Raw genomic sequence first — 21,486 nt, 5'->3', positions numbered from 1 at the left:
TGACTGCAAACACGGTAAAACTTCGTTTCAATTGCCAACCTCGATTTATTGACACCTGTCGTGTAATAAAATTCAACTAGATTGTGTATAGTATTGGGCTTGATATATATTTATTCATTTATTTTTTGTTTAAATTAACTTTTATTTTATCAATTCTTTATTATCGGAGCATAATTACGACACGAGATGATAAAAGTTTCTTGCATTTGCAAAGTATCTAAATATTTATATGAAAAAAATATATAATAATTTTAACTTATAATATGCAGTAATTAGAATGAAGATTAAGCAGCAGTAACTTTTTCTGGGTGGAGGTTCTTCTGTGATTGATTTATTTTATCTCCCAAGCTTAATGCCATTCCCTGTAAGTTATTAAAATTTCTCATTAGATTTCATCATAAACATGAAAATTTAGCCATCCAATTTTACCTGGCTCTTTGCACGAATCCTTATATGTCCTGTTACAGGCGCGTCTGGATTATCAAAAGGCTTCTCAATACTTAAATTTGCTAATGCGTCCTCGCCGAAAATGGATTTTGCATACATATTTGCAGCCATAAAGCCACACTGACCTGATAAAGCTTTTTCCGGTGTTAAACATTTCATGTTTGTGCTCTTAAGTAGGACACGAAGATATTCATGTAGATCAGTAATTGTTGTGTTTACAGCAACCTTATTCTCCCATTCAAATTCAATCCACATTGTACGGAATTCAGCGTCAGTGCATGATGCAGGAATGATATAATCCATAATGTCAATATGAATAGTGTTGAGGACGACGACATTCGTTGAATTTGTAGTGTCATAAACTGAAAATATTTTAATAAAGTTCATTATTTATTTTGGAACTATTGGTTTTAATGTTTCGAAGTTGTAAAATCTCAAACTCACCAATATTGCCAAAGATGATTCCATTTTCGGTAGATGATACTTTAACATTAGCTTTAATATTGCAAAAGTCATGTGGTGCAAGAACAACTGGTTGCGGACGTTCGACTAACTTTAAATCACCAACAGTGGCTAATTCCAAAGTACAGTTTTGAAGAGTATCGCCTAAAAAAATATGAATTTTAACAAAGAAAGATCTCAGAATAAATAACAAATAAACTTACTAGTTTGATTAACTATTAAAACATCAATAACGACATCAAATTGATTTACTGTCACGTACGCTTCAGCATAAACAGGATCGGAAAATCCAGTTAATTGTGTGATTTTATTCAACTTGCTGCTTGATACAATATCAGATAATGCGGTGGATTTCGTGCCAGCAAGAGCTTGATTTAAGCTAGATTCGAAAACATTTTCGCCCAATTGATCATTGCGGCTTGTAGCAAGTTGTGTGAAAGCAATTGGATCATCAGCTTGAACCTTTGCAGCTTGCTTCTTTTTACTCTTCTTTTCTTGCATTTCTTCATCAGTTTGTGCTGTGAGCATATTGGCGAGAGCTTCACGGCATGAATCCTTAAAGACTTTGACAATTTCTGGAGTTCTTTCGCTCAAAGTTTTCAAGCATAAGAAAATTCGATCTAAATCATCATTCGTGATTTGCTTCTTTGGAAATCCTGATTTTCCCAAATGCATAATAGAACTCATAATCAGCATAGCTGTTGTACAGACACGATTGCGTTCAATATCTTTCGGTTCCCAATCAAAATATTTCAATACCAATTTAGTTAATGTTGCTGCCAACGTAGTTCCAATAAAGAAATCTCCATCCATTAAATATTGTCTCAATGGTGGACGATTTTCTTTTTTAGTGGCAACAGGTACACTAAAAGCACTTTGTGTGGCATAAGTTCCATCGGAGGTAATCTTCGTGCTACTTGATGTGACTGCACTTGGACCATTTTGCTGTTCACTTTCAGAACTGTTTTCTGCATTCAATTTCTTTTGCTCAATTTCAACAATCGGAACTTCACCAAGAGTCTGTTGAATGACATCAAAAACTTCAATGACTTCCTTTGCGCTTGCAGCATATTCACCGAGAATCCACATAGCTGATCGATGAATCTTAGTAGACTTAATTGATGGGAATGCTTCGAGAAGTTTTTCAATAATTAATGAACGTAAAGTTGGGAACTTTTCGATAGCTTCTCGGATAAAAATCAAAACATCAGCTGATGCAAGTTCATTAGTGTCTGATAAGAACTCGACCAAAGCTGGAATGATATTTTGAGCAACATCTGGGAACTTAATACTACATGAATGTAGAGTCCTAACAAGTAATTGTCGATATTTTCCTGTGTCTTCATGTTCAATATTATGAGTTTTGGCAACTTCTTTCTTCAAAACTAGCACCATTTCTTCAATGTTTCTCGACGAAACTAAATCCATTGCCAACGTTAATGTTTTACGACGAACTTCAATGTCAGTCGATGCTAAAATTCTCAAAATATCCATAACTAAATCTTGCATAACACGTTCCATATGCTCATTTTCTTTCAAAGCAATTAAACGATCCAAAACGATAAGTTTAACATTATTATCAGCTTCTTTTATGACCAACTCAATGTAGCAACTTACAGCGGCTTTTATGGCTGTTGGGGCTGTAGATAATGTAACTAAAGTTCCAGCGGCTTCATAACGCACAGCATTAGATGTTGAATTTAATAAATTGTAAATGCAACGAATGAAACGTGATCGCTCATTTGGATTTGTATGACAAACTTTATAAATTAGTTCCACAATGACAAGCTGAAGAATGTCACCAAAATTATGCACTTGATCTAAACATGATGCCAAATAATTCAATGCTCTTTCCTGATCAGCATGAAGCAACATGAGGAATGCATTTCTCTTACAAGACATATCTTGTTGTGTATCGAGGAAATTGGCAATCAATTCTGGACCATCAGGAACAAGCCATTCAAAATTCTTGTAGATTGTAAAAATGGCCAAAACAGCATTACGACGAACATAGGAATGACGATGATCTAAACATGCACGAATAGCAGGCATTAAAGGTTCCAACAATTCAGGTTCCTTTAATTTGCATAAAAATCTTAAAGTTGAGCCACGAAGGAACTCATTTGGATGTTGAAGATCCTTGCGGTAAGCATCACAAACAAGAATCATTTCATGTAAAAGTTTCCCATCAGCAGAAACTTTTGGAACAATCTCCCAATAAATTAAAAGCAATTTTTTAATTGTATGATTTTGCAGTGGAAGTACAAATCTAATAATCGTCATCAATAGTCCTGGAAGTTTCTCTCCATTCAGCATTAGTTGAATAACTTTCTTTAGTGTCTCAATTTTCGTTCCTATTTCACCCTTTTCTATAAATTTAAGTGAAAAAATTGGTCATAACAAAAGTGCTGGATGTAAAAATCGACATTTTTTTTATCATACCCAAATCCTGCTTTATTTGCATCTCATTGTAAGGTTCCATATCAGGAACATTAATTATCGTATAACACGCACTTTCTGCAAGCGACATGATGGATATTTACTTATTTTTCGTGGCTATTTCCTTAAATAAAATTAATTTTTAATTTTCAACTTATTTGAAATACGTGTCAACAAAACTTCTAAACGATTTTCACGCCCTCTACACGACTTTTCATAATTTCACATGATAATTATCAAAATAAACAAATTTTTAGTTTAATAAAGAGACTCTCTACTTATTATAATTTATTTATGTAAAACTAAATAATATTTATTGATTAATTAAAGATTTTGGGAGGTTCATTTAGTAAATTTTGACAAAATTCAATTCAACCGTTTCTAAAAATTCAAAACCCGGTGAAACGGTAAATTGTTGAATCGGTCAGTTGAAATCCCTAAATCTTTAAGTCTTCAACTGGTGCATTAGAAAATAATCAATTTTATATCATAATTAAGTTTAAAATGTCGCTTTTACGTTTGCCAACTTCTTTGTTAATGAATCAACAACAAGGTAAAATCAGAATATTTAATTTACATAATAATCTTTCTCTAAATTCTTACAAAATATTAAAAGTTCAAAGTCCATTTTCATTCATCTCATAATCCAAAATATTTTGATATCATATCGATTAATCCATAAATATTTTGTACTGTATTTAGTGATTCGCACGCTTAGCACAACAGCCTTTGTATCTCAGAAGAAGCAATTTAATTCCAGAGCACCGAAAAATATTGTTTTGGTAAGATCCATAAATATTTATTAATTAGAACATATCTTAAGAATTTTCTTAACTTAACAGGTTGATGGAGTTCGAAGCCCATTTTTGATGTCAGGAACTGATTACTCCAAATTGATGCCACATAATTTAGCTAGACATTCTTTGGTCGAATTATTACGCAAAACTGGAGTTGATAAGGAAGTGATCGATTATATTGTTTACGGTACAGTCATTCAGGAGGTCAAAACATCAAATGTTGCAAGAGAAGCTGCTTTGGCCGCAGGTTTTTCGGATTTCACTCCAGCACATACAGTAACTATGGCATGTATCAGCTCGAATCAGGCAATCAGTACAGGAATTGGATTAATTGCAAGTGGAACTTATGATTCAGTTGTTTGTGGTGGTGTCGAATTTATGAGTGATGTGCCCATTAGACTAAGCAGAAAATTCAGAGCATTATTGCTTAAATTAAATAAGGCAAAAACAGCTGGCCAACGACTCTCTCTTTTATCAACATTCCGTCCTAATTTTTTGATTCCTGAACTTCCATCTGTAGCCGAGTTCAGCAGTGGAGAAGTTATGGGACATTCTGGTGACCGTTTAGCATCTGCATTCGGTGTTACTAGAAAAGAACAGGACGATTATGCCTTAAGATCCCACACATTAGCCAAACAAGCTCAAGAAAATGGATATTTAACAGATTTAGTTCCATTCAAAGTTGATGGCGTTGATAAGACTGTTAATAAGGATAATGGAATTCGTGTTTCAACACCTGAATCAATGGCAAAATTAAAACCGGCATTTATTAAACCATACGGTACCGTCACAGCTGCTAATGCTTCATATTTGACTGATGGAGCTTCAGCATGCTTGATTATGACTGAAGAAAAGGCTAAAGCTTTAGGATTAAAACCAAAAGCTTATCTGAGGGATTTCCTCTATGTTTCACAAGATCCAGTTGACCAATTACTTTTAGGACCTGCTTACGGAATTCCTAAATTATTGAATAGAACAGGATTAAAATCCAAAGATATTGATGTATGGGAAGTTCATGAAGCTTTTGCCGGCCAAGTTATGGCTAATTTAAAAGCACTTGATTCCGATTATTTCTGCAAAAACTATTTAAAACTTAATGAAAAATTCGGAGCACTCGACATGAACAAATTCAACAATTGGGGAGGGTAAGCTAAAAAGTTATAAATATACAATGATTCAAAATATTAAAATAAATAATAAAATGCTTATTTTTTAGATCATTGTCAATTGGACATCCATTTGCCGCAACAGGTGTTAGACTTTGCATGCACACATCAAACCGTCTTGTTCGTGAGAATGGTCAATTAGGTGTAGTTGCAGCATGTGCAGCAGGAGGACAAGGTGTGGCTATGTTAATTGAAAGACATCCTGATGCACATCCTAATTAATTTACTTAGTATTTAGCTATCATCACAACCTATCCCTCTTTCCCATGAAATCAAATCAAAAAAAAAGTTTTGGAAGAGTTTTTAATTATGTATATAAGCATTTAATAAAAAGTTGCCTAATTTTCCTAAAATTTTGAACCATTTGTGATTGTACTCTGAATTATTGTAAAATATAAAGGTGTATTACGTTCAAGTTTTATCATTCAATTGACTATTAATTATGATTTTTTGGTGTTGAATTCAATTGAACATTAAAATATTTGATACTTGAATTCTTAACTGCTAAATTATGTGGATACGCAGGTTTTTGAAAAAAATTTTGCTTTACTTTATTTGTTGGCGAGATCGGAGATGAAGGAAGTTGCTTAATATTTGAATACTGTTTGGACTCAGCATTAATGGAATGAGGAATTGAGCTTTGAGGACAACTGATAATTCGTTTTTTTAGTGAGATAAAACTATTTGCACCCTCAGCTGGTCGCTTTTGATTGTTTGGCATCCCTTCTACGACGAAAAAATTAAGTTTAGAGTTTTAGACAAATTCAAATCTCCAATGATTACTAACCAGATTGAATTTCGACAAGTAAACTTTTCAAGTTTTGAAGCAATTTCCACACTCTACTTTTTTGATCTTCCGTACATTTATCATCATGCATAACGCTCTTGTAAATAGTTCTGATGATTGCTTTGTGTTCGACAGTTTTCAATTGACGAAAATAAAATGGATATCCTTTATTCGACTCCAGATATGAATCTGCTGATTCAATGTCGCTTAAAAAAAGAAAGAACTGATTTTCATGCTTCATTTTTCAATTTACTGCCTGTCTTATTAAAAATCACGTCTAATTCAGTAAATTTTGCTTTTTCAACTGCGATTTTCATTGATCAATGCTAACGTGATAATTTCGAAACTAACGACTTTAGAAATTTCAAAAAGAAAACATTGCAAATTATATAGAAAACATTTGTAAGGTTCTCGAGTTATTAAAGATCTAAGATTTCTATAAAATTTTAATTAATTGTATATTATACTAATAATAAATCACCAATTATGTATTATCGTTGCCGTTACAGGCCTAAAGCTTCAATATATACTGAATGAGTGCAGTTCCCCTCGTTATTTTGCTAAACAGCTGATTAAGAAAGGTAAACAAACTTTAAATTGGGTCGAAGAATAATTTCCGAAAAAAAAATTTAATTAAGGCATAAAATCAGCATAAGCAATGCTGAAGATAGCTTCACGATATGGATTAAATCACAATTATCAAAGAAGCACTGGAGCAATCGTGAGATTCTTTCGGAATGGAGCAAACGAGCAAGAAGAAACTGAATTGCCAAAAAATGCAAGAATTGTCATTTGTGGAAGCGGTTTAGCTGGAAGCAGGTATGTTTTTATCAATTGAATGTTAAATTTATTTCTAAAATGAATTTTTAATCTTACAGTTTGGCGTATCATCTCAGCCTTTCTGATCTTGGTCATCATGTAGTAATGCTAGGTGTGTAATTGAGGTCAATAAAAAGTCATGATGATCATTCAGTAAACAAGTGATATATCTATTTACAGAAAGAGGCACAATTGATATGAAAAATCTCGAAAGTGCAAATTTCTCTACGAGCAGTGGACTCGTTGGAAGTTTTAAAAACTCAGGCCCACAAGTCAAACTTGGACAGTATTCCGTAAAATTATTAGATCAATTAACTAAAGAAGGTTTCGATATTGGATGGGAACAGCGTGGAGCTTTACATTTAGCAAGACATCATGATCGAATGCTTCAGTTCCGAAAAATGAAAACTCAGAGTGAGGCCTGGATGATCAAATGTGAATTATTATCACCTGATGAATGCAAACAAAAATGCAACATAATTAATGATAAGGATTTAATCGGTGGATTATTTATAAAAGATGATGGAATTGTCGATAAAGAGAAATTGAGGAAAGTACTTTTGGGCGAGGCAATTAAAAGAGGAGTTACTCTAGTTGAAAATTGTGGCGTGACCAAAATACTCAACACAAATCGTATGGTTGAAGCAGTCGAAACTACTCATGGAACTATCGAATGTATTTATTTTGTCAACGCTGCAGGTAAAAAATAATTAACTTTGATCGATCATCTAGTGACCATATCTATATGACTTCATCATTCTAATCTTGATTTTAGGATTTTGGAGTCGTGCAATCGGCCAATTAAGTGAGCCACACGTTAAAGGTAACAAATAATTCTCTCGAAATTAATATTTTTCTAATTATTTAGCAATATATTTTAGTTCCACTGCATCCTATCAGTCATCAATTCGTTATTGCTCAAACAAATCCAGAAATAATTGATAAATTGAACTGTGTTCTTTATGATTTGGATGGACGTATATACATGAGAGAATTCAATGGAAAATTGTTAGGAGGTGGATTTGAACAAAATGCAAAACCTGCTTTTCAAGACGGCGTACTACCAGATTCACCAAAAAAGCGATTTTTAATCAAGCCTGATTATGATCAATTTTCCGAATTATTGGAAGAAATTCTTCATCGCGTACCTGCATTTAAAGACGCTGAACTAATCAAATTAGCTAACATCCCTGAAATTTTCTCTCCTGATGCTCGTTGGATTTTGGGTGAAAGTCCTGAAATTCGAAATTATTACGTTGCCGCTGGAATGATGATAGACGATGTTGGTGGAGGTATAGGAAAAGCTTTGGCCGATATTTTAATGTATGGATATGCTCATATTGATCACGAAGTTGAAGTCAATAGATTTTTAGGCTTACACAATAATCGGAAATATCTGAAAGATCGAGTTAAAGAAATTCACTCAACTCATTATGGCATACAATATCCAAATTTTGAATATGAAATGGGTCGTAAACTTCGAATGTCTCCAATATTTCCTGTACTTCAAGAAAATGGTGCAGTTTTTGGCCAAATTATGGGATATGAACGCCCTAGTTATTATGATTTAAATGGAAAACAAGTTGATGCTAAAGGAAATACAATTTTCAGAATTGCTCATACGAATACATTTGGGAAACCTCATTGGTTTGATCTTGTTGAAGGCGAATATCGAGCATGTCGCGAAAGAATTGGTTTAGCTGATTACAGCTCCTTCACAAAGATTGATTTGTGGTCTAAAGGAACTGAAATTGTCGACTTTTTACAGTATTTGTGTTCTAACGACGTTGATATTCCCATCGGAAATGTCTGTCACACAGGAATGCACAATGCTCATTGTGGTGGATACGAAAATGATTGTAGTCTTGCAAGATTATCAGAAAATCACTTTATGATGATTGCACCTACGATTCAACAAAATCGATGTAAAGCTTGGATCAGAAAAAATTTACCCCCTCCGGGTAAACATTCTATTCATATTAATGACGTAACTTCCGCATATACCGCCATCTGCATATTGGGACCTTTTGCACGAAAATTACTTTCAGAACTAACAGATACAGATCTTTCACCAAAGAATTTTCCATTCTTCACATACAAAGAATTGGATGTTGGACTCGCTAATGGAATAAGAACATTCAACGTTACTCATACAGGAGAACTAGGTATATATCATTAATTTATTAATTTATTATCTTTTTTAATTACACTCATAAATTTTTTTCTCAACAGGCTATGTGCTTTATATACCCAATGAATTTGCACTTCACGTGTATACACAGCTCTGGGAAAAAGGTCAAAAGTATCAAATTAAACATGCTGGATATTATGCAACTAAGGCACTTCGAGTTGAGAAATTTTATGCAATGTGGGGACAAGATCTTGATACTTTTACGACACCCTTTGAGTGCGGTAGGACTTGGAGAGTTAAATTTGACAAGAATTTCATTGGACGTGATGCTTTGTTAAAGCAGAAAGAAGAAGGAGTTAAGAGACTTTATGTTCAATTATTGTTGGATGATCACGATCCTGATTTGGATATTTGGTGAGCTATTATTCTTAATATTAAGTTTGCAATCAAAACATATGTTTGTGGTCTTTCAATTTTAATCATCTACTGCCATTGGAGCCATTTCACGTCCGTTCTTTCTCTTAATCTATGATCTCACATCATATAATTTTCTAATAATGGATTAATGTTATTCTTTAACGATTTTCCTGAAAAAACTGGATGAGTAGTTAGGCGCCTGACGGACGGACAAACAATAATGTATTTTCCTTTTAAACGAATGTATTAAAAAAATCATGTTTAATGTGATTTTTTTAGCAGCACGAATGTTAATATGAAAGAGTCGATCGTGTAATAAATTATAACGACTTTTTTCCTTTATTTCTTTCATTTACATCTGTGTAGGCCAACTGGAAATGAGCCAATTTATCGAAACGGTGAACTTTGTGGAAGAACATCAACAACAAGTTTTGGATATACTTTGAAGAAACAAGTTTGCTTGGGTTACGTACGAAACATTGATTGTACCGGAAATCTTGAGAATGTTACCAACGAATATGTAATGAATGGTGAATTTGAGGTTGAAATTTGTGGAATTCGATATCCAGCCAAAGTAAATTTGCATTCACCTAATTTACCGTCCATGATTGCTGATCGAGAGATTGATGAAACAGATCGATATCAAGCAACAAAACATAAATATTAATTCATGTTACCAATCCCATATTTTTACCAAGCAAATATTCATATTGCAATTGAATGATCTAATCGCATTTTTGATGAATCAGTTAATAAACTGAGTAGATAATTATTGTCAACGTTTGTTTTGTCACATTTTTAAGTTTATTTTGTAGATCGAATGCCAATAATATTATTATATTTGAATAATGTGAAAATGTTTTTAATATTTTAACTAAAGTTATTTATCTATTCAAATTCAACAAAAAGCCAATCTGAGTTTTATTCTGGGAATTTCTCAAATTAGTCAGCATTCATTATTGTGTACACGAGTTTAGTTTCAACTTTGTATCAATTCTGTGTAAGACGATGTAAAGAATTTTTTTGCTTGCCATTTCTAAATCTATTGTGTTAAAGGCAATTAACGTACATTCTAAAATACATGTGAATATTCGTTGAGATGTGCCAATAATATGTGTTAATTGAACGAATTGTTTTTTTTTCTGCAAGCTTATTCAATTATACGATTTTCAGGTATCAAATGACGGATTCCGAGTAATCTGAGCGATGATGTTTACCCCTTTAATATTGAAAAAATGCTTGATAATGTTTCACTTTCTTTAATCCTATCTTATCAATAGAATTTAGTCGCATGATATTTTAAAGTCAACAAATGATAAAAAAGATAACGGAAAAATCTTGATTAACAACAGTCAAGTAAGAAACACTATATAGTTAGGAAGAGTCACAATTGAAGCTTTCAAGCACATATCTCGGATACCATCGGTATCAAGGGATACCCTTAGAAATTTTACATATGACATTTGATCAGCTTCGGAGTCAGACATCAACTTCCTCACCGCTTCCTTTGAACATTTACTTAAAATTTATAAATTATCAAATTTTTCAATATGTAAATCAGACTAGTCATGAAACGAAACAGTCAAAATGAAAGTAATAATCCCTTATCACTGAAAAGTAACTTCAAAAAAATTTTGAGTCATAAAAGAACCAATATTGGATTTTTCGATGACTTTTAAAGTGTTATTACATTACATTCCTTATCTTAACTGCAATTAAAATTAATTAGTATAAGCACAACTGGTTTTATTGTTTATTTTCTTTGCGCCTCTTTTATTAATTTCGCTATTTTGTCTTCAATTATTTACAAATAATGATTGTTCTTCATTTAATTTATTTAAATTTTTTGTAATTTTTTTTTTTTCATTGAGGTACATGATTTTTATTGAAGTGTATAGGCGAATTATTTAATTTTGCTAATTTTCAGCTTATGAAAAGGATACGCACATATTTTTTTTTTTTCTAAAGATTTTCATGCTCAAAATATCAATTTACATAATAATAATGATAAAAATTTTATATCTAATTATTTCAATTTTAATTTTCAATAATATAAAGGTGGATATAAAAATTTGTAGACACTCTTTGATTTAACGTGACAAGAAGGAGTTTCATTAATAATTTTTTGAACTTCAAATGCTAAAATTTTGGTTTCTTTTTCAATTCATAAACGAACACATGTAAATTATCAAAACATGAACTAATCAAGCATAAAATAGAATTCAATCTATTCAATTAGAGCACATTTGAAAATATGATTAACATAAATTAAGCACTTTTTCAACAATAACTGATGCGATGCTGAATAAATAAATTATATGAATATGTCACATATTTCGTTTATTGATGACTATAATTTTTCTTCTTCAGCCTATAATCCTCTCGACCGATGTAGTAATGAACTATCCAATTGTTTTGCTTAAAAAGTAATACTCAGTGCCATTCGTGTGTTTGACACATTATTGCGATGTAACAAATCAAAATAAAATATTGCAACAAAATAATCTACAAATTATACGTGTATGTATGTGAAAACTAATGAAGGAGGAGAGAGTTTACATCAGGAGGGTATTAAATGAAGAAAAAAATCCCAGTCCTTAAAAATATTTTCTAGAACCCTCCTGGGTCACATTAAAAATTTTATTATTGTTTGTTACTTTGTTTAATAAGAACGAATAGCTGGAGGTACTGTATTGCATTCACCATCAAGTGTTTGATCGATGACGGGTCTATAGTCAATAGAAACATCACCAGTATCTTGATTAATCCATGTCAAAGTGTGCTTTCTCCAATGTTCTTCAATTGGCTTCTTTTGTTGTCCTTCAATTGGTTTGCTGTAGTCATATTCATCAACACGATTCTTGTAATCTTCACGAGCATGAGCTCCACGGGATTCCTTGCGATTTTCAGCTCCAACAATTGTCATATTAGCATTTAATAGCAAGTTTTGTAATTCCAATGTCTCGACTAAATCAGAGTTCCAGATTAATGAACGATCAGATACTTTAACATCCTTAATTGTCTTATAAATACTAGACATCTTCTTAACGCCCTCTTGGAGTGTCTTCTCTTCACGGAAAACAGCAGCATGGTTTTGCATAGTTTTTTGCATTTTTAATCTCAAATCGGCTGTTGGAACTGATCCATTTGCATTACGTACCCAATCTAAATTAGCAACAGACTCTTCACCAGCTGAATCTGGAAGTGATGGAATTTTTTCACCAGGTTTATTTTCTTCAGCAATTGTTTTAGCACAAGCACGTCCAAAAACGACTAAATCGAGAAGAGAGTTAGCTCCTAAACGATTTGCACCATGGACCGATGAGCAGGCAGCCTCTCCACAAGCATAAAGTCCATTAACGACAACATCCTTTCCACTCTTATCAATTGTGAGTACTTGACCACGATAATTTGTTGGAACTCCACCCATATTGTAATGAACAGTTGGCAAGACGGGAATTGGTTCACGAGTGACGTCAACTCCAGCGAAAATCATAGCTGTTTCAGAGATACCAGGTAAACGTTGAGCCAATTGCTCTGGTGGCAAATGATGCAATTGCAAAAAGACATGGTCTTTTTCAGGCCCGCATCCACGACCTTCACGGATTTCAATAGTCATTGAACGAGATACGACATCACGAGATGCTAAATCTTTTGCAACTGGAGCATATCTTTCCATGAAACGTTCTCCTTGAGAATTTATCAAATAGCCACCTTCACCGCGACATCCTTCTGTGATCAAACATCCAGCACCATAAATTCCAGTTGGATGGAACTGAACGAACTCTAAATCCTCACATGGAAGACCAGCACGTGCTACCATTGCAGTACCATCTCCTGTGCATGTATGTGCAGATGTACACGAGAAAAATGCTCTGCCATATCCTCCTGTAGCAAGAACAGTATTCTTTGCTCGGAAACTATAAATAGATTTATTTTGATTTAGTTTATATTTATTTCATTGGGGCACATAAAAGAAGCAAAAAATGTGTCAAAATATAAACTTTCCGAAAAATCATTCATTGTCAGTTTTTTAAATTTTGTCAACATGATACAAACATTGTAATTAGCTGTATAGTAAAAAACAAATATACACATTTGTGTGCAAAAGGTAAATGAGGTAATGTAGATGTGAAATTATGGAAAATTCCGGAAAAAAAACTTGAACAAGTAAAACCACATGTACGCAGTTTGAGAACGCATTTGATAAGGGTTAAAAATTTAGAAAATGTTATGCGTAAAGCGCTACGTTAAAAAAAATCATACGTTTGACATTTTCAGACAATGTGCAGACATCAGGGCCAACTATTCCTTTTCGGAAAATACTTAGTTTTACGTCACTATCAAAAATTTTTTTTTTCACAATTTCTTCTTTTTTTTCATCACACACGCACGTTAAAAGCAATAAAAATGCCCTCTTCTTTCATTTATTATTGTTATACACAAGCAAGTTTGCTCCAATAGCTAAATATCATATTCAATTAACGAAAAACAACACTTACCGATGAATTGTTCCATCTTCTAAATTCAAGGCAACAACGCCCCGACATTCGCCGTTTTGCATGATTAAATCCATTGCAAAATACTCGATAAAGTAATTGCAGTTGTAGCTGAGAGATTGTCCATACAGTGTGTGTAATAATGAATGTCCAGTTCTGTTGAGAAAATGAACAAAATTATAAGTATGTACACGTGATAAGAATATTCTAAATATGCCACTTGATAAGGCAATTTGCTTCTTCTTACCTGTCAGCGACACAACAACAACGATGAGCCTGTCCACCTTTTCCATAATTATAGCTCTGTCCACCGAAAGCTCTTTGGTAAATTTTTCCGTCTGGTGTTCGTGAGAAAGGCATTCCATAATTTTCCAATTCAATTACAGCTTTTGGTGCCTCTCTTGTCATATAATGAATAGCATCTTGATCTCCCAACCAATCACTTCCCTTTACTGTATCATACATATGCCACTTCCAGTCATCATTCTCCATATTTCCGAGTGCTGCATTAATGCCACCTTGAGCTGCGACTGTATGTGATCGGGTTGGAAAGAGTTTTGTGACTACAGCTGTTTTAAAGCCTTCAGCAACTAACCCAAAAGCAGCTCTCAATCCAGCGCCACCTAAATTATTTTAAAATTGCGTATTTAATGTTTTGGAGAAAGGACAAAAAGGAAAATAGAATGAAATGTAAGGAAAAAGAAAATCAAGTACATGCGTGATTGCGGTAAGTGAAAAAAAACATAAATATTTTTGTGCGTAGTATTTTGGTTTTACTACAAATTTTATTAATTAAACTTACCGGCACCAACAACTACTGCATCGTATTCATGATCAATGACTTGATAGGAATTAGATATGGCATTTGCGTTGGGCTTTGCATTATTATTTCCGACTGTGTAATGAAGAGATCTTGCCGATGTTAACGATAATGTTTTTAACTTTAAGAAAAATTGAAGAATAATAAAAGAATCGTTAGAACATCCGTTATCAGTTCCAGTACTCAAGGTAATATTTATCAAGATTCCCAAAATCCACAAACATGATAAAAGTTTAAATTTATCATATTTTATTGAGAAAAACAATATAAAATTATGTAACGTGAAATCATCGTCTAATTAAAATATTTTTTCACGAGAAGCTCATGTCATATAATTCACTAAATTAAACCAAATTCATATTATTTCGACTTACAAGATTTTGTGTATTTCTGGCAACTATCGTGGAGCACTTTAGCAGGCCAGTCATTTTCATATACCCAATATATTTAATTTTTTTATCGCGACGAAAAAATGACTCGAGGAAATCAGAAAATAGACTGAAAACAAAGCGTCTGAAAATTTGAATCGAAACGGCTTCGAGGCGTCGAGAAAAATTCAAAAATATTTTGACAGTTAAACTTATATTTTTTTTCATGAAATATGTAGGTATTCTCGATATATTCTTTATTTTCTCTCGTGAAGTAAACTTAATTTAATTAATGAAAAGTATAAATTATTAGATAGTTGCAAAAAACACTGACTTCATTTTTTAATAAAAAACTTAAAGACATAATATCTAGTTTTCTCATAAATATTAGATCATTTCAATAGATTTTTTTATGTATTATCGTTATTAATAATATTTTATCACTTTATCAGCTTTACTTTTCTGATTATTCAACATTATGTGTATGTTTCTCTGATTCATCATGTCATCAAATTATTTGTTTTTTTGTTAGCTATCACACTTGATTTCTCATGCGCATTTTCGCCTCTTAGTACTGAACTTATTTTAAATATCCCGAACAGACAAGAAACATGCTCACAAAATTGAGAATGCTCAATTACATTGATGACACGCTCATTTTGGTGAGTATGCTCAATGTCTTATAAAAACTGAACAATAAAATGCCATAAAATTTGAATTTTTAAAATCCGGTAAAAATTTTAAATTTTTGAAATCAACAAATTTCAAATTTAAACAAAAGAACATTAAATTGGCGAAAATGCGCGTTAATTCATCCTTTTGCGGAGACTTGAAAAAAGCTTCTTCTTTTACCCATGCATTTTGTGAGATTCTGTTCTCTGTTTTCATTAGTTTTTATTTAAATTCATAAAATTTCCTAAAAATAGTTTTTCACGTGACACATTCAAATACTAAATTTTTCATCATTTTTCTTCTTAAAATATTATTTTTGCCAACTATAATTATATAGTATATAGAAAAAGGGGGAGATTGAAATACCTATATTTACCTTGTATAATAAGAATATTTCTCACATTAAATGAACATTTTTTAATTCGTTTTCAAAAAGGAACTAACTATACATCTAAGTGGAAGTAAAATTAAATGTTTTTCTTAAAAACCATCGAAAACATACTAATCACATTTAAATAAAAAGTACGTTTATATTGCAACTCGTTTTTCTTCATAAATAGTACTATAATTCATTTTTTATAGTCGTTAACCATCTAATTTTGGAAAAATAGTTTTGCTTTTCTTGGATTCTTGATCCATTTTAAAAGGGAAGGGAGATTCATGATATTTCATGTAACTAACATTTAGTGATAGAGAGCATATCTGCCACTATTCATTAATTTTTTTTTTTTTTTAAAAATCTTACAACGAAAAATACTTTAAAAATTGATGTGGAGGAACTAATTGTGTTTTTTCAATTGATTCAAAGGATAATCCAGCCTTTTCTAATTTTTCTTTAAATTCCGGAGATTCTGAGATACATGGGTGACCAGTCATTGGCCAGAATAGACAGCGACAAAAACGGCACAGCGCCAATACTTCCGTGTATTGAAAATCATCACGAAGTCCATATTTCCTAAACATATTAAAAAGATTTACACAATTAATTATCACAATCCATGACTAAATATATTTCGATGTTCTCAAATAATGTCCAACATTTAACATACGAGATATGAACATCATTTGAGAACAGTTTTAAGCAAATACTTACTTTCGTAGAGTATGATAAATGGTTTGCCAATTACGATGTCGATCAAGCGTATCTAGTAAGCTCATCTTCTCTAAAATCGAATCAATTTGCTGTTGACTGAAATGAAATTTACTCAATTCACGCCAAATGCGCTGTTCTTGAATAATATATGCCATCAAGCTCCAAGCACTGGCAGCTGATTCTAAATCTTTATGATCACTCATTTGCAAAATGATTTTTCTAATACATTCTTCAGGCAATTCAGTCAATTGTGGATTAATTGCTGTATCTGGTTCGATTTCTATTTGACTCGCTATATTTTGAATGCGTTCAATTGTTTCTAAATGTGCAAACCACAAATTTTGAGATCCAAGAGGTTTGCCCCAGCATTTTTGATTTTCTTGTTCAACAAGCTGCCTTAATTGACCGACTAGGTCGCGGAGAGTGTTAATGTGTTGCTTACTATTATTAACATGCAATGCTACTTCTTCAATCATTTGCAACAATATTCGCTGAGCACCGCCACTTAAAGATGTTAGTATTACTTCGCCTGACACGAGTAATTTCAAAAGTGCACAAATGTATTGAAAACGACGTTGATTTTTAACAGACGACTTAAAATCGAGACGTTTGACTGCAACATCTAAGCCGTTAAATCCAGCAATTTCTCTTGTTGATCGCAAAATTATTTGACAATGTGGTGGTGGACTAAATGATGATGATTCATTATTGGACGAATTAGGACTGAAAGTTATATAGGAAAAAAGAGTAAAAAATTATTGATTGAATCTATGCCTTATATGCATGCTGTACGAATATAGTTCATGGACAGAAAATCAGCTGTATGTACACAATCGATTGTGTAATGTAACACATAACGAACGTATAGCGTAATTCATACAATTTCCTTCTTTTTTATTAGAGCATTAACTTAAGTAATTCAATTAGGAAATAAGTTAATATAACTCACTTTTTTGATTCACATTCTATAACTTTCATACGTTCCCAGTTTCCATCGTCAGTTTTAATCCATTGATCTCCTTCAGCACGCCAGTCTTTAGATATAAATGGCATTTCTTCTAAATCAGTAGAAATACTGTTAATTCAAACTACTTTACTGAAGAAAATGAAACGACTTCGCGCAGTTCACTTGACGATGTAAAAAAATGCTTAACTGCGTCTAAATTTGGCTTAATATTTTTTCATCCACTCGAATATTCCTTATTCCACAATGTCTGGCAATAAAAGTCTTCTCAAGCGACTGAATTAACTATTTTTAGCTTCGATTTTTCAATGAAAACTTTCACTTTAAAATTTTCCTTATTGTTGTTGCTATTTTTTCCTATGTTTATTACGCAAAATGTATGTTTTCACGATTTTCACTACCTTATTGGCTGATTTTCACTTTGTTTTATTGAAAAATATCTCACTAAAATTTTAAATTTATAGAACACAAGAGGTTTACTGGATTAATTCGATTTTTTAATAAAAATATCGACAAAAACAAGAAAATTTTCTTCACTTCTATTTTTTTCTTTCTTTGTTTTTATTGTTTTACGATTTTTTCTTCTGTTCGTGAACATTTGTTTTTAGTATGTTTTTCAAGTACGACTGCGTTGCTATGGTCACTTTGACTTGTTTCTACTTTATTTGGCAATCATAATTTATTTACTGAAATGTACATTTGGATTTTCAAAAATTTGATAGTTTTGCAACGATTTTAAAGAGTTTGAATTTTCTAATTTAAGTGATTTTGAAGGAAAATTCCTGCTTTTAGCAGCTTCATACTTTCAACCCCCTTTTTGTATTTTAAAATTACGTTGTAAATCGAATTTATTATTAAACACCATTTTTGGTCAAATATATCATTTCCAAAACATCATATAAAAATGCGTCAACATTTTGCACTCACAGCTGATCTAGCAATATTGTTTTATAAACATTGTGGTGAAATGGTGAATATGTTTTCAACATCACAGAAACCGTTATGAAAATCTGAAATCAATGCAAGAAAATCAATAAAAATTCAAATTTTGTACAACCGCTACAGCTTGAAAATATAAAAAATTAAGAATACCTTCTTGACATTGATTCTTTAAATTTATGACCACTACATCAGCATGCTAATTGACACTTGAAATTTATTTTGTACTTTAATTGAAAAACAAATAATCAGGCCTTGACACACTGTCAGTGATCTACCTATTATCATATTGACGTGAGTGAAAGTTAATTTCATTAAATATTTGGCAAAAGCACAGAATACTGCAGAAAAGAAAATAGGACAAGCAGAAGAGTAAAACCAACGTGTGTAATGGCTTTTGTGGTAAAGAAAGGAGATAAAAAGAACGCAACATGTTACGAGTGAATTGAGAATAATGAAAATGAAAGAAAGAGATTCATTAGTTAGTCTTTGGCATTCATCGAATGTGCATTAAGAGAATCAAATTTATTTATAAAAATTCTTTTTTGCTAGATAAGTGTAGATACAAAGATTTAATTTTAAGTTAATTAAAGCGGTTAAATAGAAGAATAATTTTATTTGATATCACATAAAACTCATTTACATTCCGAGCAAATTTTCATTAATAAGAATCAGCAAAGACGTGAAAGAAACAAAAATAAATTAACTGTTATTTGACTTCATTCCAACAAGCTCATTTCTCGTTGTATGACAGCATAACATTCGTTTGAAAATTAAAGAAATAGCTACATATCGTCAAAATAAGTTTAATTTGAAGCATGAATAAGTTTGTGATTTTTGCATTTATTTTAATAAAGTTAATATGTCTCATAAATGCTGAAGAATGTGAGTTATAACATATTAGTGTCAATGGATGAAGAAAAAAAAACTGACCATTTTCTCTAATTAACAGTGTATTTCGTGGAGAAATGTTATCGTGACGACCCTGACATTGATGAGTGTTTAAGGTTTTCCGGTAATAAATTGGCCTCATATCTTCACGAAGGAATTCCAGAACTAGATCTTGTAGATGTTGAGCCGGTTATAATAGACGGTAAGCATGTTGATTAATTAATTTAATTAGGTCCACCTGAAAAAAGACCACAGATCCCTTTGTGAAAATGAGAATTAACTTTTTTGAAGAAAAAGTCCTTTAACTAAATGTACTGTTTATTTATCTGAGTTCGGCTGAGTTCAAAAATAGATTGAACTTTGTACGAAAAAGGTTGTTCAACTATGGACAATAAGTATTATTGAAATATTAAATGAACGTTTTAACAATGTGTATCCAGGTTTCCTAAGAGGAATTTTATAATATCATGATAAATATGTATATTTCAGAAATATCAATTTCACTTGGAGATCCGGAAGATGAAGATGCATATAGAGCAACATTTAGAAACATTGAAGCATACGGTGTTAGCAATATTACGTTAGCGAAAGTACGGTCGGACATTGACACCTACCAATTTCAACTCACTTACGAAATTCCAAGAATCAGAGTTCGATCAAACTTTGAGTCATCTGGTGTTCTGTAAGTTATTGCTTTCTCTCTTTTTCTTTTAAAATACATCCATCAATCATAATTTTTTTTAACTCGTCATCTTTTCATTTCTCACACATAATTCAACATACAGACTATTAATAAAAGCAAGTGGCAACGGAGATTATTGGGGCGATTATGAGAATGTTAAATGTAAAGTTTACTTTAAAGGCTTGCCCTATCAGAAAGTCAATGATGATCGAACATATTTAAGCGTTGAAACCGTTAAAATGGATTTTAGTGTGAGAGATATTACAATGGGTGTCGAGAACGATGGTAACAATAAAGTCATCCGTAAGTATTTCAGTATTGCAATTTTAAAATATAAATTGAAATTTTTTCTTCACTTCTTTTTTTTTTGCTCTCTGCTCACTATACTACAACGTTCTTTATTGCCATTATAGAAGCAGCAATGAATCTCTTCATAAATTCAAATGCACAGGAATTGTTAAAGGAAATGAAGCCAGCGCTAAAGCAAAAACTAACCATACTTCTTCATAACTTTATGGAGAATCTCTTTTCGAAAATACCATTTGATGAATGGGTAGAATAAATTTTCATGTATGATAGTATGTCGCATATGCAATTTTATTTCTGTTTATTTAATACTCTTTATCATTTTTTTATTTTTTTCATATACATACACCAGAAATAGTAAATAAATTGTCATGTGCTCCTCATGCATTTCATATCAATTTTAATGTTTATATTGTTTTTAATTAATATAGCTTATAATTAATAAGCAATAATAATTGATCATAAATTCTGCACTTCTCCACGTGCAATATTTATTCGTTTTGAGTTTTGTATTTTAGTCACATGGATGAACTTTATACCTTTTTAATAAGCACAGGTAAGATATAATAATTCACAATAAAATACAAGAGTACAGTCAATGCACACGAAGATTATAATTATCTGTTAAACGTTTTTGCATATTATTCATAATAATGAATGAATCAATGAGATTAACATTTTTAAAGTCACGAACTAGGCTTAGAGACTGTTGAGAATATATATGAATCCCCTATATATACAAAAAGTACTCAAATTTATACTTCAATAGACACTCATTTGAAAAATG

At 31.9% G+C, this 21,486-nt stretch overlaps 6 protein-coding genes across 7 annotated transcripts; 3 read left to right on the top strand and 3 right to left on the bottom strand.

Annotated features, from left to right (window-relative positions):
* Positions 1-93: 93 nt before the first annotated feature.
* betaCOP (coatomer subunit beta) lies at positions 94-3,530 on the bottom strand. The gene is made up of 5 exons (XM_070647912.1): positions 3,352-3,530; positions 1,113-3,278; positions 892-1,053; positions 430-809; positions 94-362 (listed from the first exon to the last, which is right to left on the bottom strand). The coding sequence occupies exons 1-5, from the start codon at positions 3,437-3,439 to the stop codon at positions 285-287; spliced, it is 2,874 nt and encodes a 957-aa protein (XP_070504013.1). The 5' UTR covers positions 3,440-3,530; the 3' UTR covers positions 94-284.
* Positions 3,531-3,744: 214 nt separating this feature from the next.
* Mtpbeta (mitochondrial trifunctional protein beta subunit) lies at positions 3,745-5,671 on the top strand. Its single transcript, XM_070647916.1, has 4 exons — positions 3,745-3,901; positions 4,051-4,130; positions 4,191-5,290; positions 5,362-5,671. Exons 1-4 carry the CDS (start codon positions 3,853-3,855, stop codon positions 5,531-5,533), a joined length of 1,401 nt encoding a protein of 466 aa, XP_070504017.1. The 5' UTR covers positions 3,745-3,852; the 3' UTR covers positions 5,534-5,671.
* Positions 4,190-15,292, bottom strand: SdhA (succinate dehydrogenase, subunit A (flavoprotein)). The gene is made up of 6 exons (XM_070647914.1): positions 15,159-15,292; positions 14,767-14,905; positions 14,212-14,587; positions 13,968-14,120; positions 6,099-13,385; positions 4,190-6,037 (listed from the first exon to the last, which is right to left on the bottom strand). Exons 1-5 carry the CDS (start codon positions 15,216-15,218, stop codon positions 12,128-12,130), a joined length of 1,986 nt encoding a protein of 661 aa, XP_070504015.1. The 5' UTR covers positions 15,219-15,292; the 3' UTR covers positions 4,190-6,037; positions 6,099-12,127.
* On the top strand, positions 6,672-10,244 carry LOC139096218 (pyruvate dehydrogenase phosphatase regulatory subunit, mitochondrial). Its single transcript, XM_070647913.1, has 7 exons — positions 6,672-6,917; positions 6,977-7,029; positions 7,098-7,616; positions 7,693-7,740; positions 7,799-9,082; positions 9,150-9,462; positions 9,832-10,244. Exons 1-7 carry the CDS (start codon positions 6,757-6,759, stop codon positions 10,130-10,132), a joined length of 2,679 nt encoding a protein of 892 aa, XP_070504014.1. The 5' UTR covers positions 6,672-6,756; the 3' UTR covers positions 10,133-10,244.
* LOC139096225 (protein takeout-like) lies at positions 13,944-21,103 on the top strand. 2 transcript variants are annotated; one of them, XM_070647921.1, is made up of 5 exons: positions 13,944-14,691; positions 19,773-19,913; positions 20,201-20,393; positions 20,497-20,696; positions 20,807-21,103. In XM_070647921.1, exons 1-5 carry the CDS (start codon positions 14,679-14,681, stop codon positions 20,953-20,955), a joined length of 696 nt encoding a protein of 231 aa, XP_070504022.1. In that variant the 5' UTR covers positions 13,944-14,678; the 3' UTR covers positions 20,956-21,103. The 2 variants fall into 2 exon arrangements, with proteins under 2 accessions (XP_070504022.1, XP_070504021.1); XM_070647920.1 differs by lacking the exon at positions 13,944-14,691 and adding an exon at positions 18,712-19,705.
* On the bottom strand, positions 15,459-18,440 carry LOC139096223 (F-box only protein 25). Its single transcript, XM_070647917.1, has 3 exons — positions 17,867-18,440; positions 16,918-17,640; positions 15,459-16,779 (listed from the first exon to the last, which is right to left on the bottom strand). The coding sequence occupies exons 1-3, from the start codon at positions 17,968-17,970 to the stop codon at positions 16,566-16,568; spliced, it is 1,041 nt and encodes a 346-aa protein (XP_070504018.1). The 5' UTR covers positions 17,971-18,440; the 3' UTR covers positions 15,459-16,565.
* Positions 21,104-21,486: the final 383 nt, after the last annotated feature.

This window comes from Chironomus tepperi, unplaced genomic scaffold (assembly GCF_022539635.2).
Source record: "Chironomus tepperi strain 1889 unplaced genomic scaffold, CSIRO-AGI_Ctep_v1 contig_376, whole genome shotgun sequence".
Taxonomy (NCBI): domain Eukaryota; kingdom Metazoa; phylum Arthropoda; class Insecta; order Diptera; family Chironomidae; genus Chironomus; species Chironomus tepperi.
Note: the sequence above shows the minus strand (reverse complement) of the source record. Positions and strands in the feature narration are given on the sequence as shown.

Bases quoted from the DNA above. Each gene is read 5' to 3' on its own strand.
- betaCOP (XM_070647912.1), bottom strand. From the start codon at position 3,439: ATGTCGCTTGCAGAAAGTGCGTGTTATACGATAATTAATGTTCCTGAT. The intron at 3,279-3,351 runs GTATGATAAAAA...TTAAATTTATAG, and splicing joins GCAAATAAAGCAGGATTTGG to AAAAGGGTGAAATAGGAACG. The intron at 810-891 runs GTGAGTTTGAGA...AAATATTTTCAG, and splicing joins AATCATCTTTGGCAATATTG to TTTATGACACTACAAATTCA.
- Mtpbeta (XM_070647916.1), top strand. From the start codon at position 3,853: ATGTCGCTTTTACGTTTGCCAACTTCTTTGTTAATGAATCAACAACAA. The intron at 3,902-4,050 runs GTAAAATCAGAA...TACTGTATTTAG, and splicing joins GTTAATGAATCAACAACAAG to TGATTCGCACGCTTAGCACA. The intron at 4,131-4,190 runs GTAAGATCCATA...TTAACTTAACAG, and splicing joins CACCGAAAAATATTGTTTTG to GTTGATGGAGTTCGAAGCCC.
- LOC139096218 (XM_070647913.1), top strand. From the start codon at position 6,757: ATGCTGAAGATAGCTTCACGATATGGATTAAATCACAATTATCAAAGA. The intron at 7,617-7,692 runs GTAAAAAATAAT...TCTTGATTTTAG, and splicing joins TTATTTTGTCAACGCTGCAG to GATTTTGGAGTCGTGCAATC. The intron at 9,463-9,831 runs GTGAGCTATTAT...ACATCTGTGTAG, and splicing joins GATCCTGATTTGGATATTTG to GCCAACTGGAAATGAGCCAA.
- SdhA (XM_070647914.1), bottom strand. From the start codon at position 15,218: ATGAAAATGACTGGCCTGCTAAAGTGCTCCACGATAGTTGCCAGAAAT. The intron at 14,588-14,766 runs GTAAGTTTAATT...AAAATAATTTAG, and splicing joins TGCAGTAGTTGTTGGTGCCG to GTGGCGCTGGATTGAGAGCT. The intron at 14,121-14,211 runs GTAAGAAGAAGC...TTTTCTCAACAG, and splicing joins TGTTGTTGTGTCGCTGACAG to AACTGGACATTCATTATTAC.
- LOC139096223 (XM_070647917.1), bottom strand. From the start codon at position 17,970: ATGCCATTTATATCTAAAGACTGGCGTGCTGAAGGAGATCAATGGATT. The intron at 17,641-17,866 runs GTGAGTTATATT...TATAACTTTCAG, and splicing joins ATAGAATGTGAATCAAAAAA to TCCTAATTCGTCCAATAATG. The intron at 16,780-16,917 runs GTAAGTATTTGC...TAATATGTTTAG, and splicing joins ATTTATCATACTCTACGAAA to GAAATATGGACTTCGTGATG.
- LOC139096225 (XM_070647920.1), top strand. From the start codon at position 19,639: ATGAATAAGTTTGTGATTTTTGCATTTATTTTAATAAAGTTAATATGT. The intron at 19,914-20,200 runs GTAAGCATGTTG...TGTATATTTCAG, and splicing joins TGAGCCGGTTATAATAGACG to AAATATCAATTTCACTTGGA. The intron at 20,394-20,496 runs GTAAGTTATTGC...TTCAACATACAG, and splicing joins TTTGAGTCATCTGGTGTTCT to ACTATTAATAAAAGCAAGTG.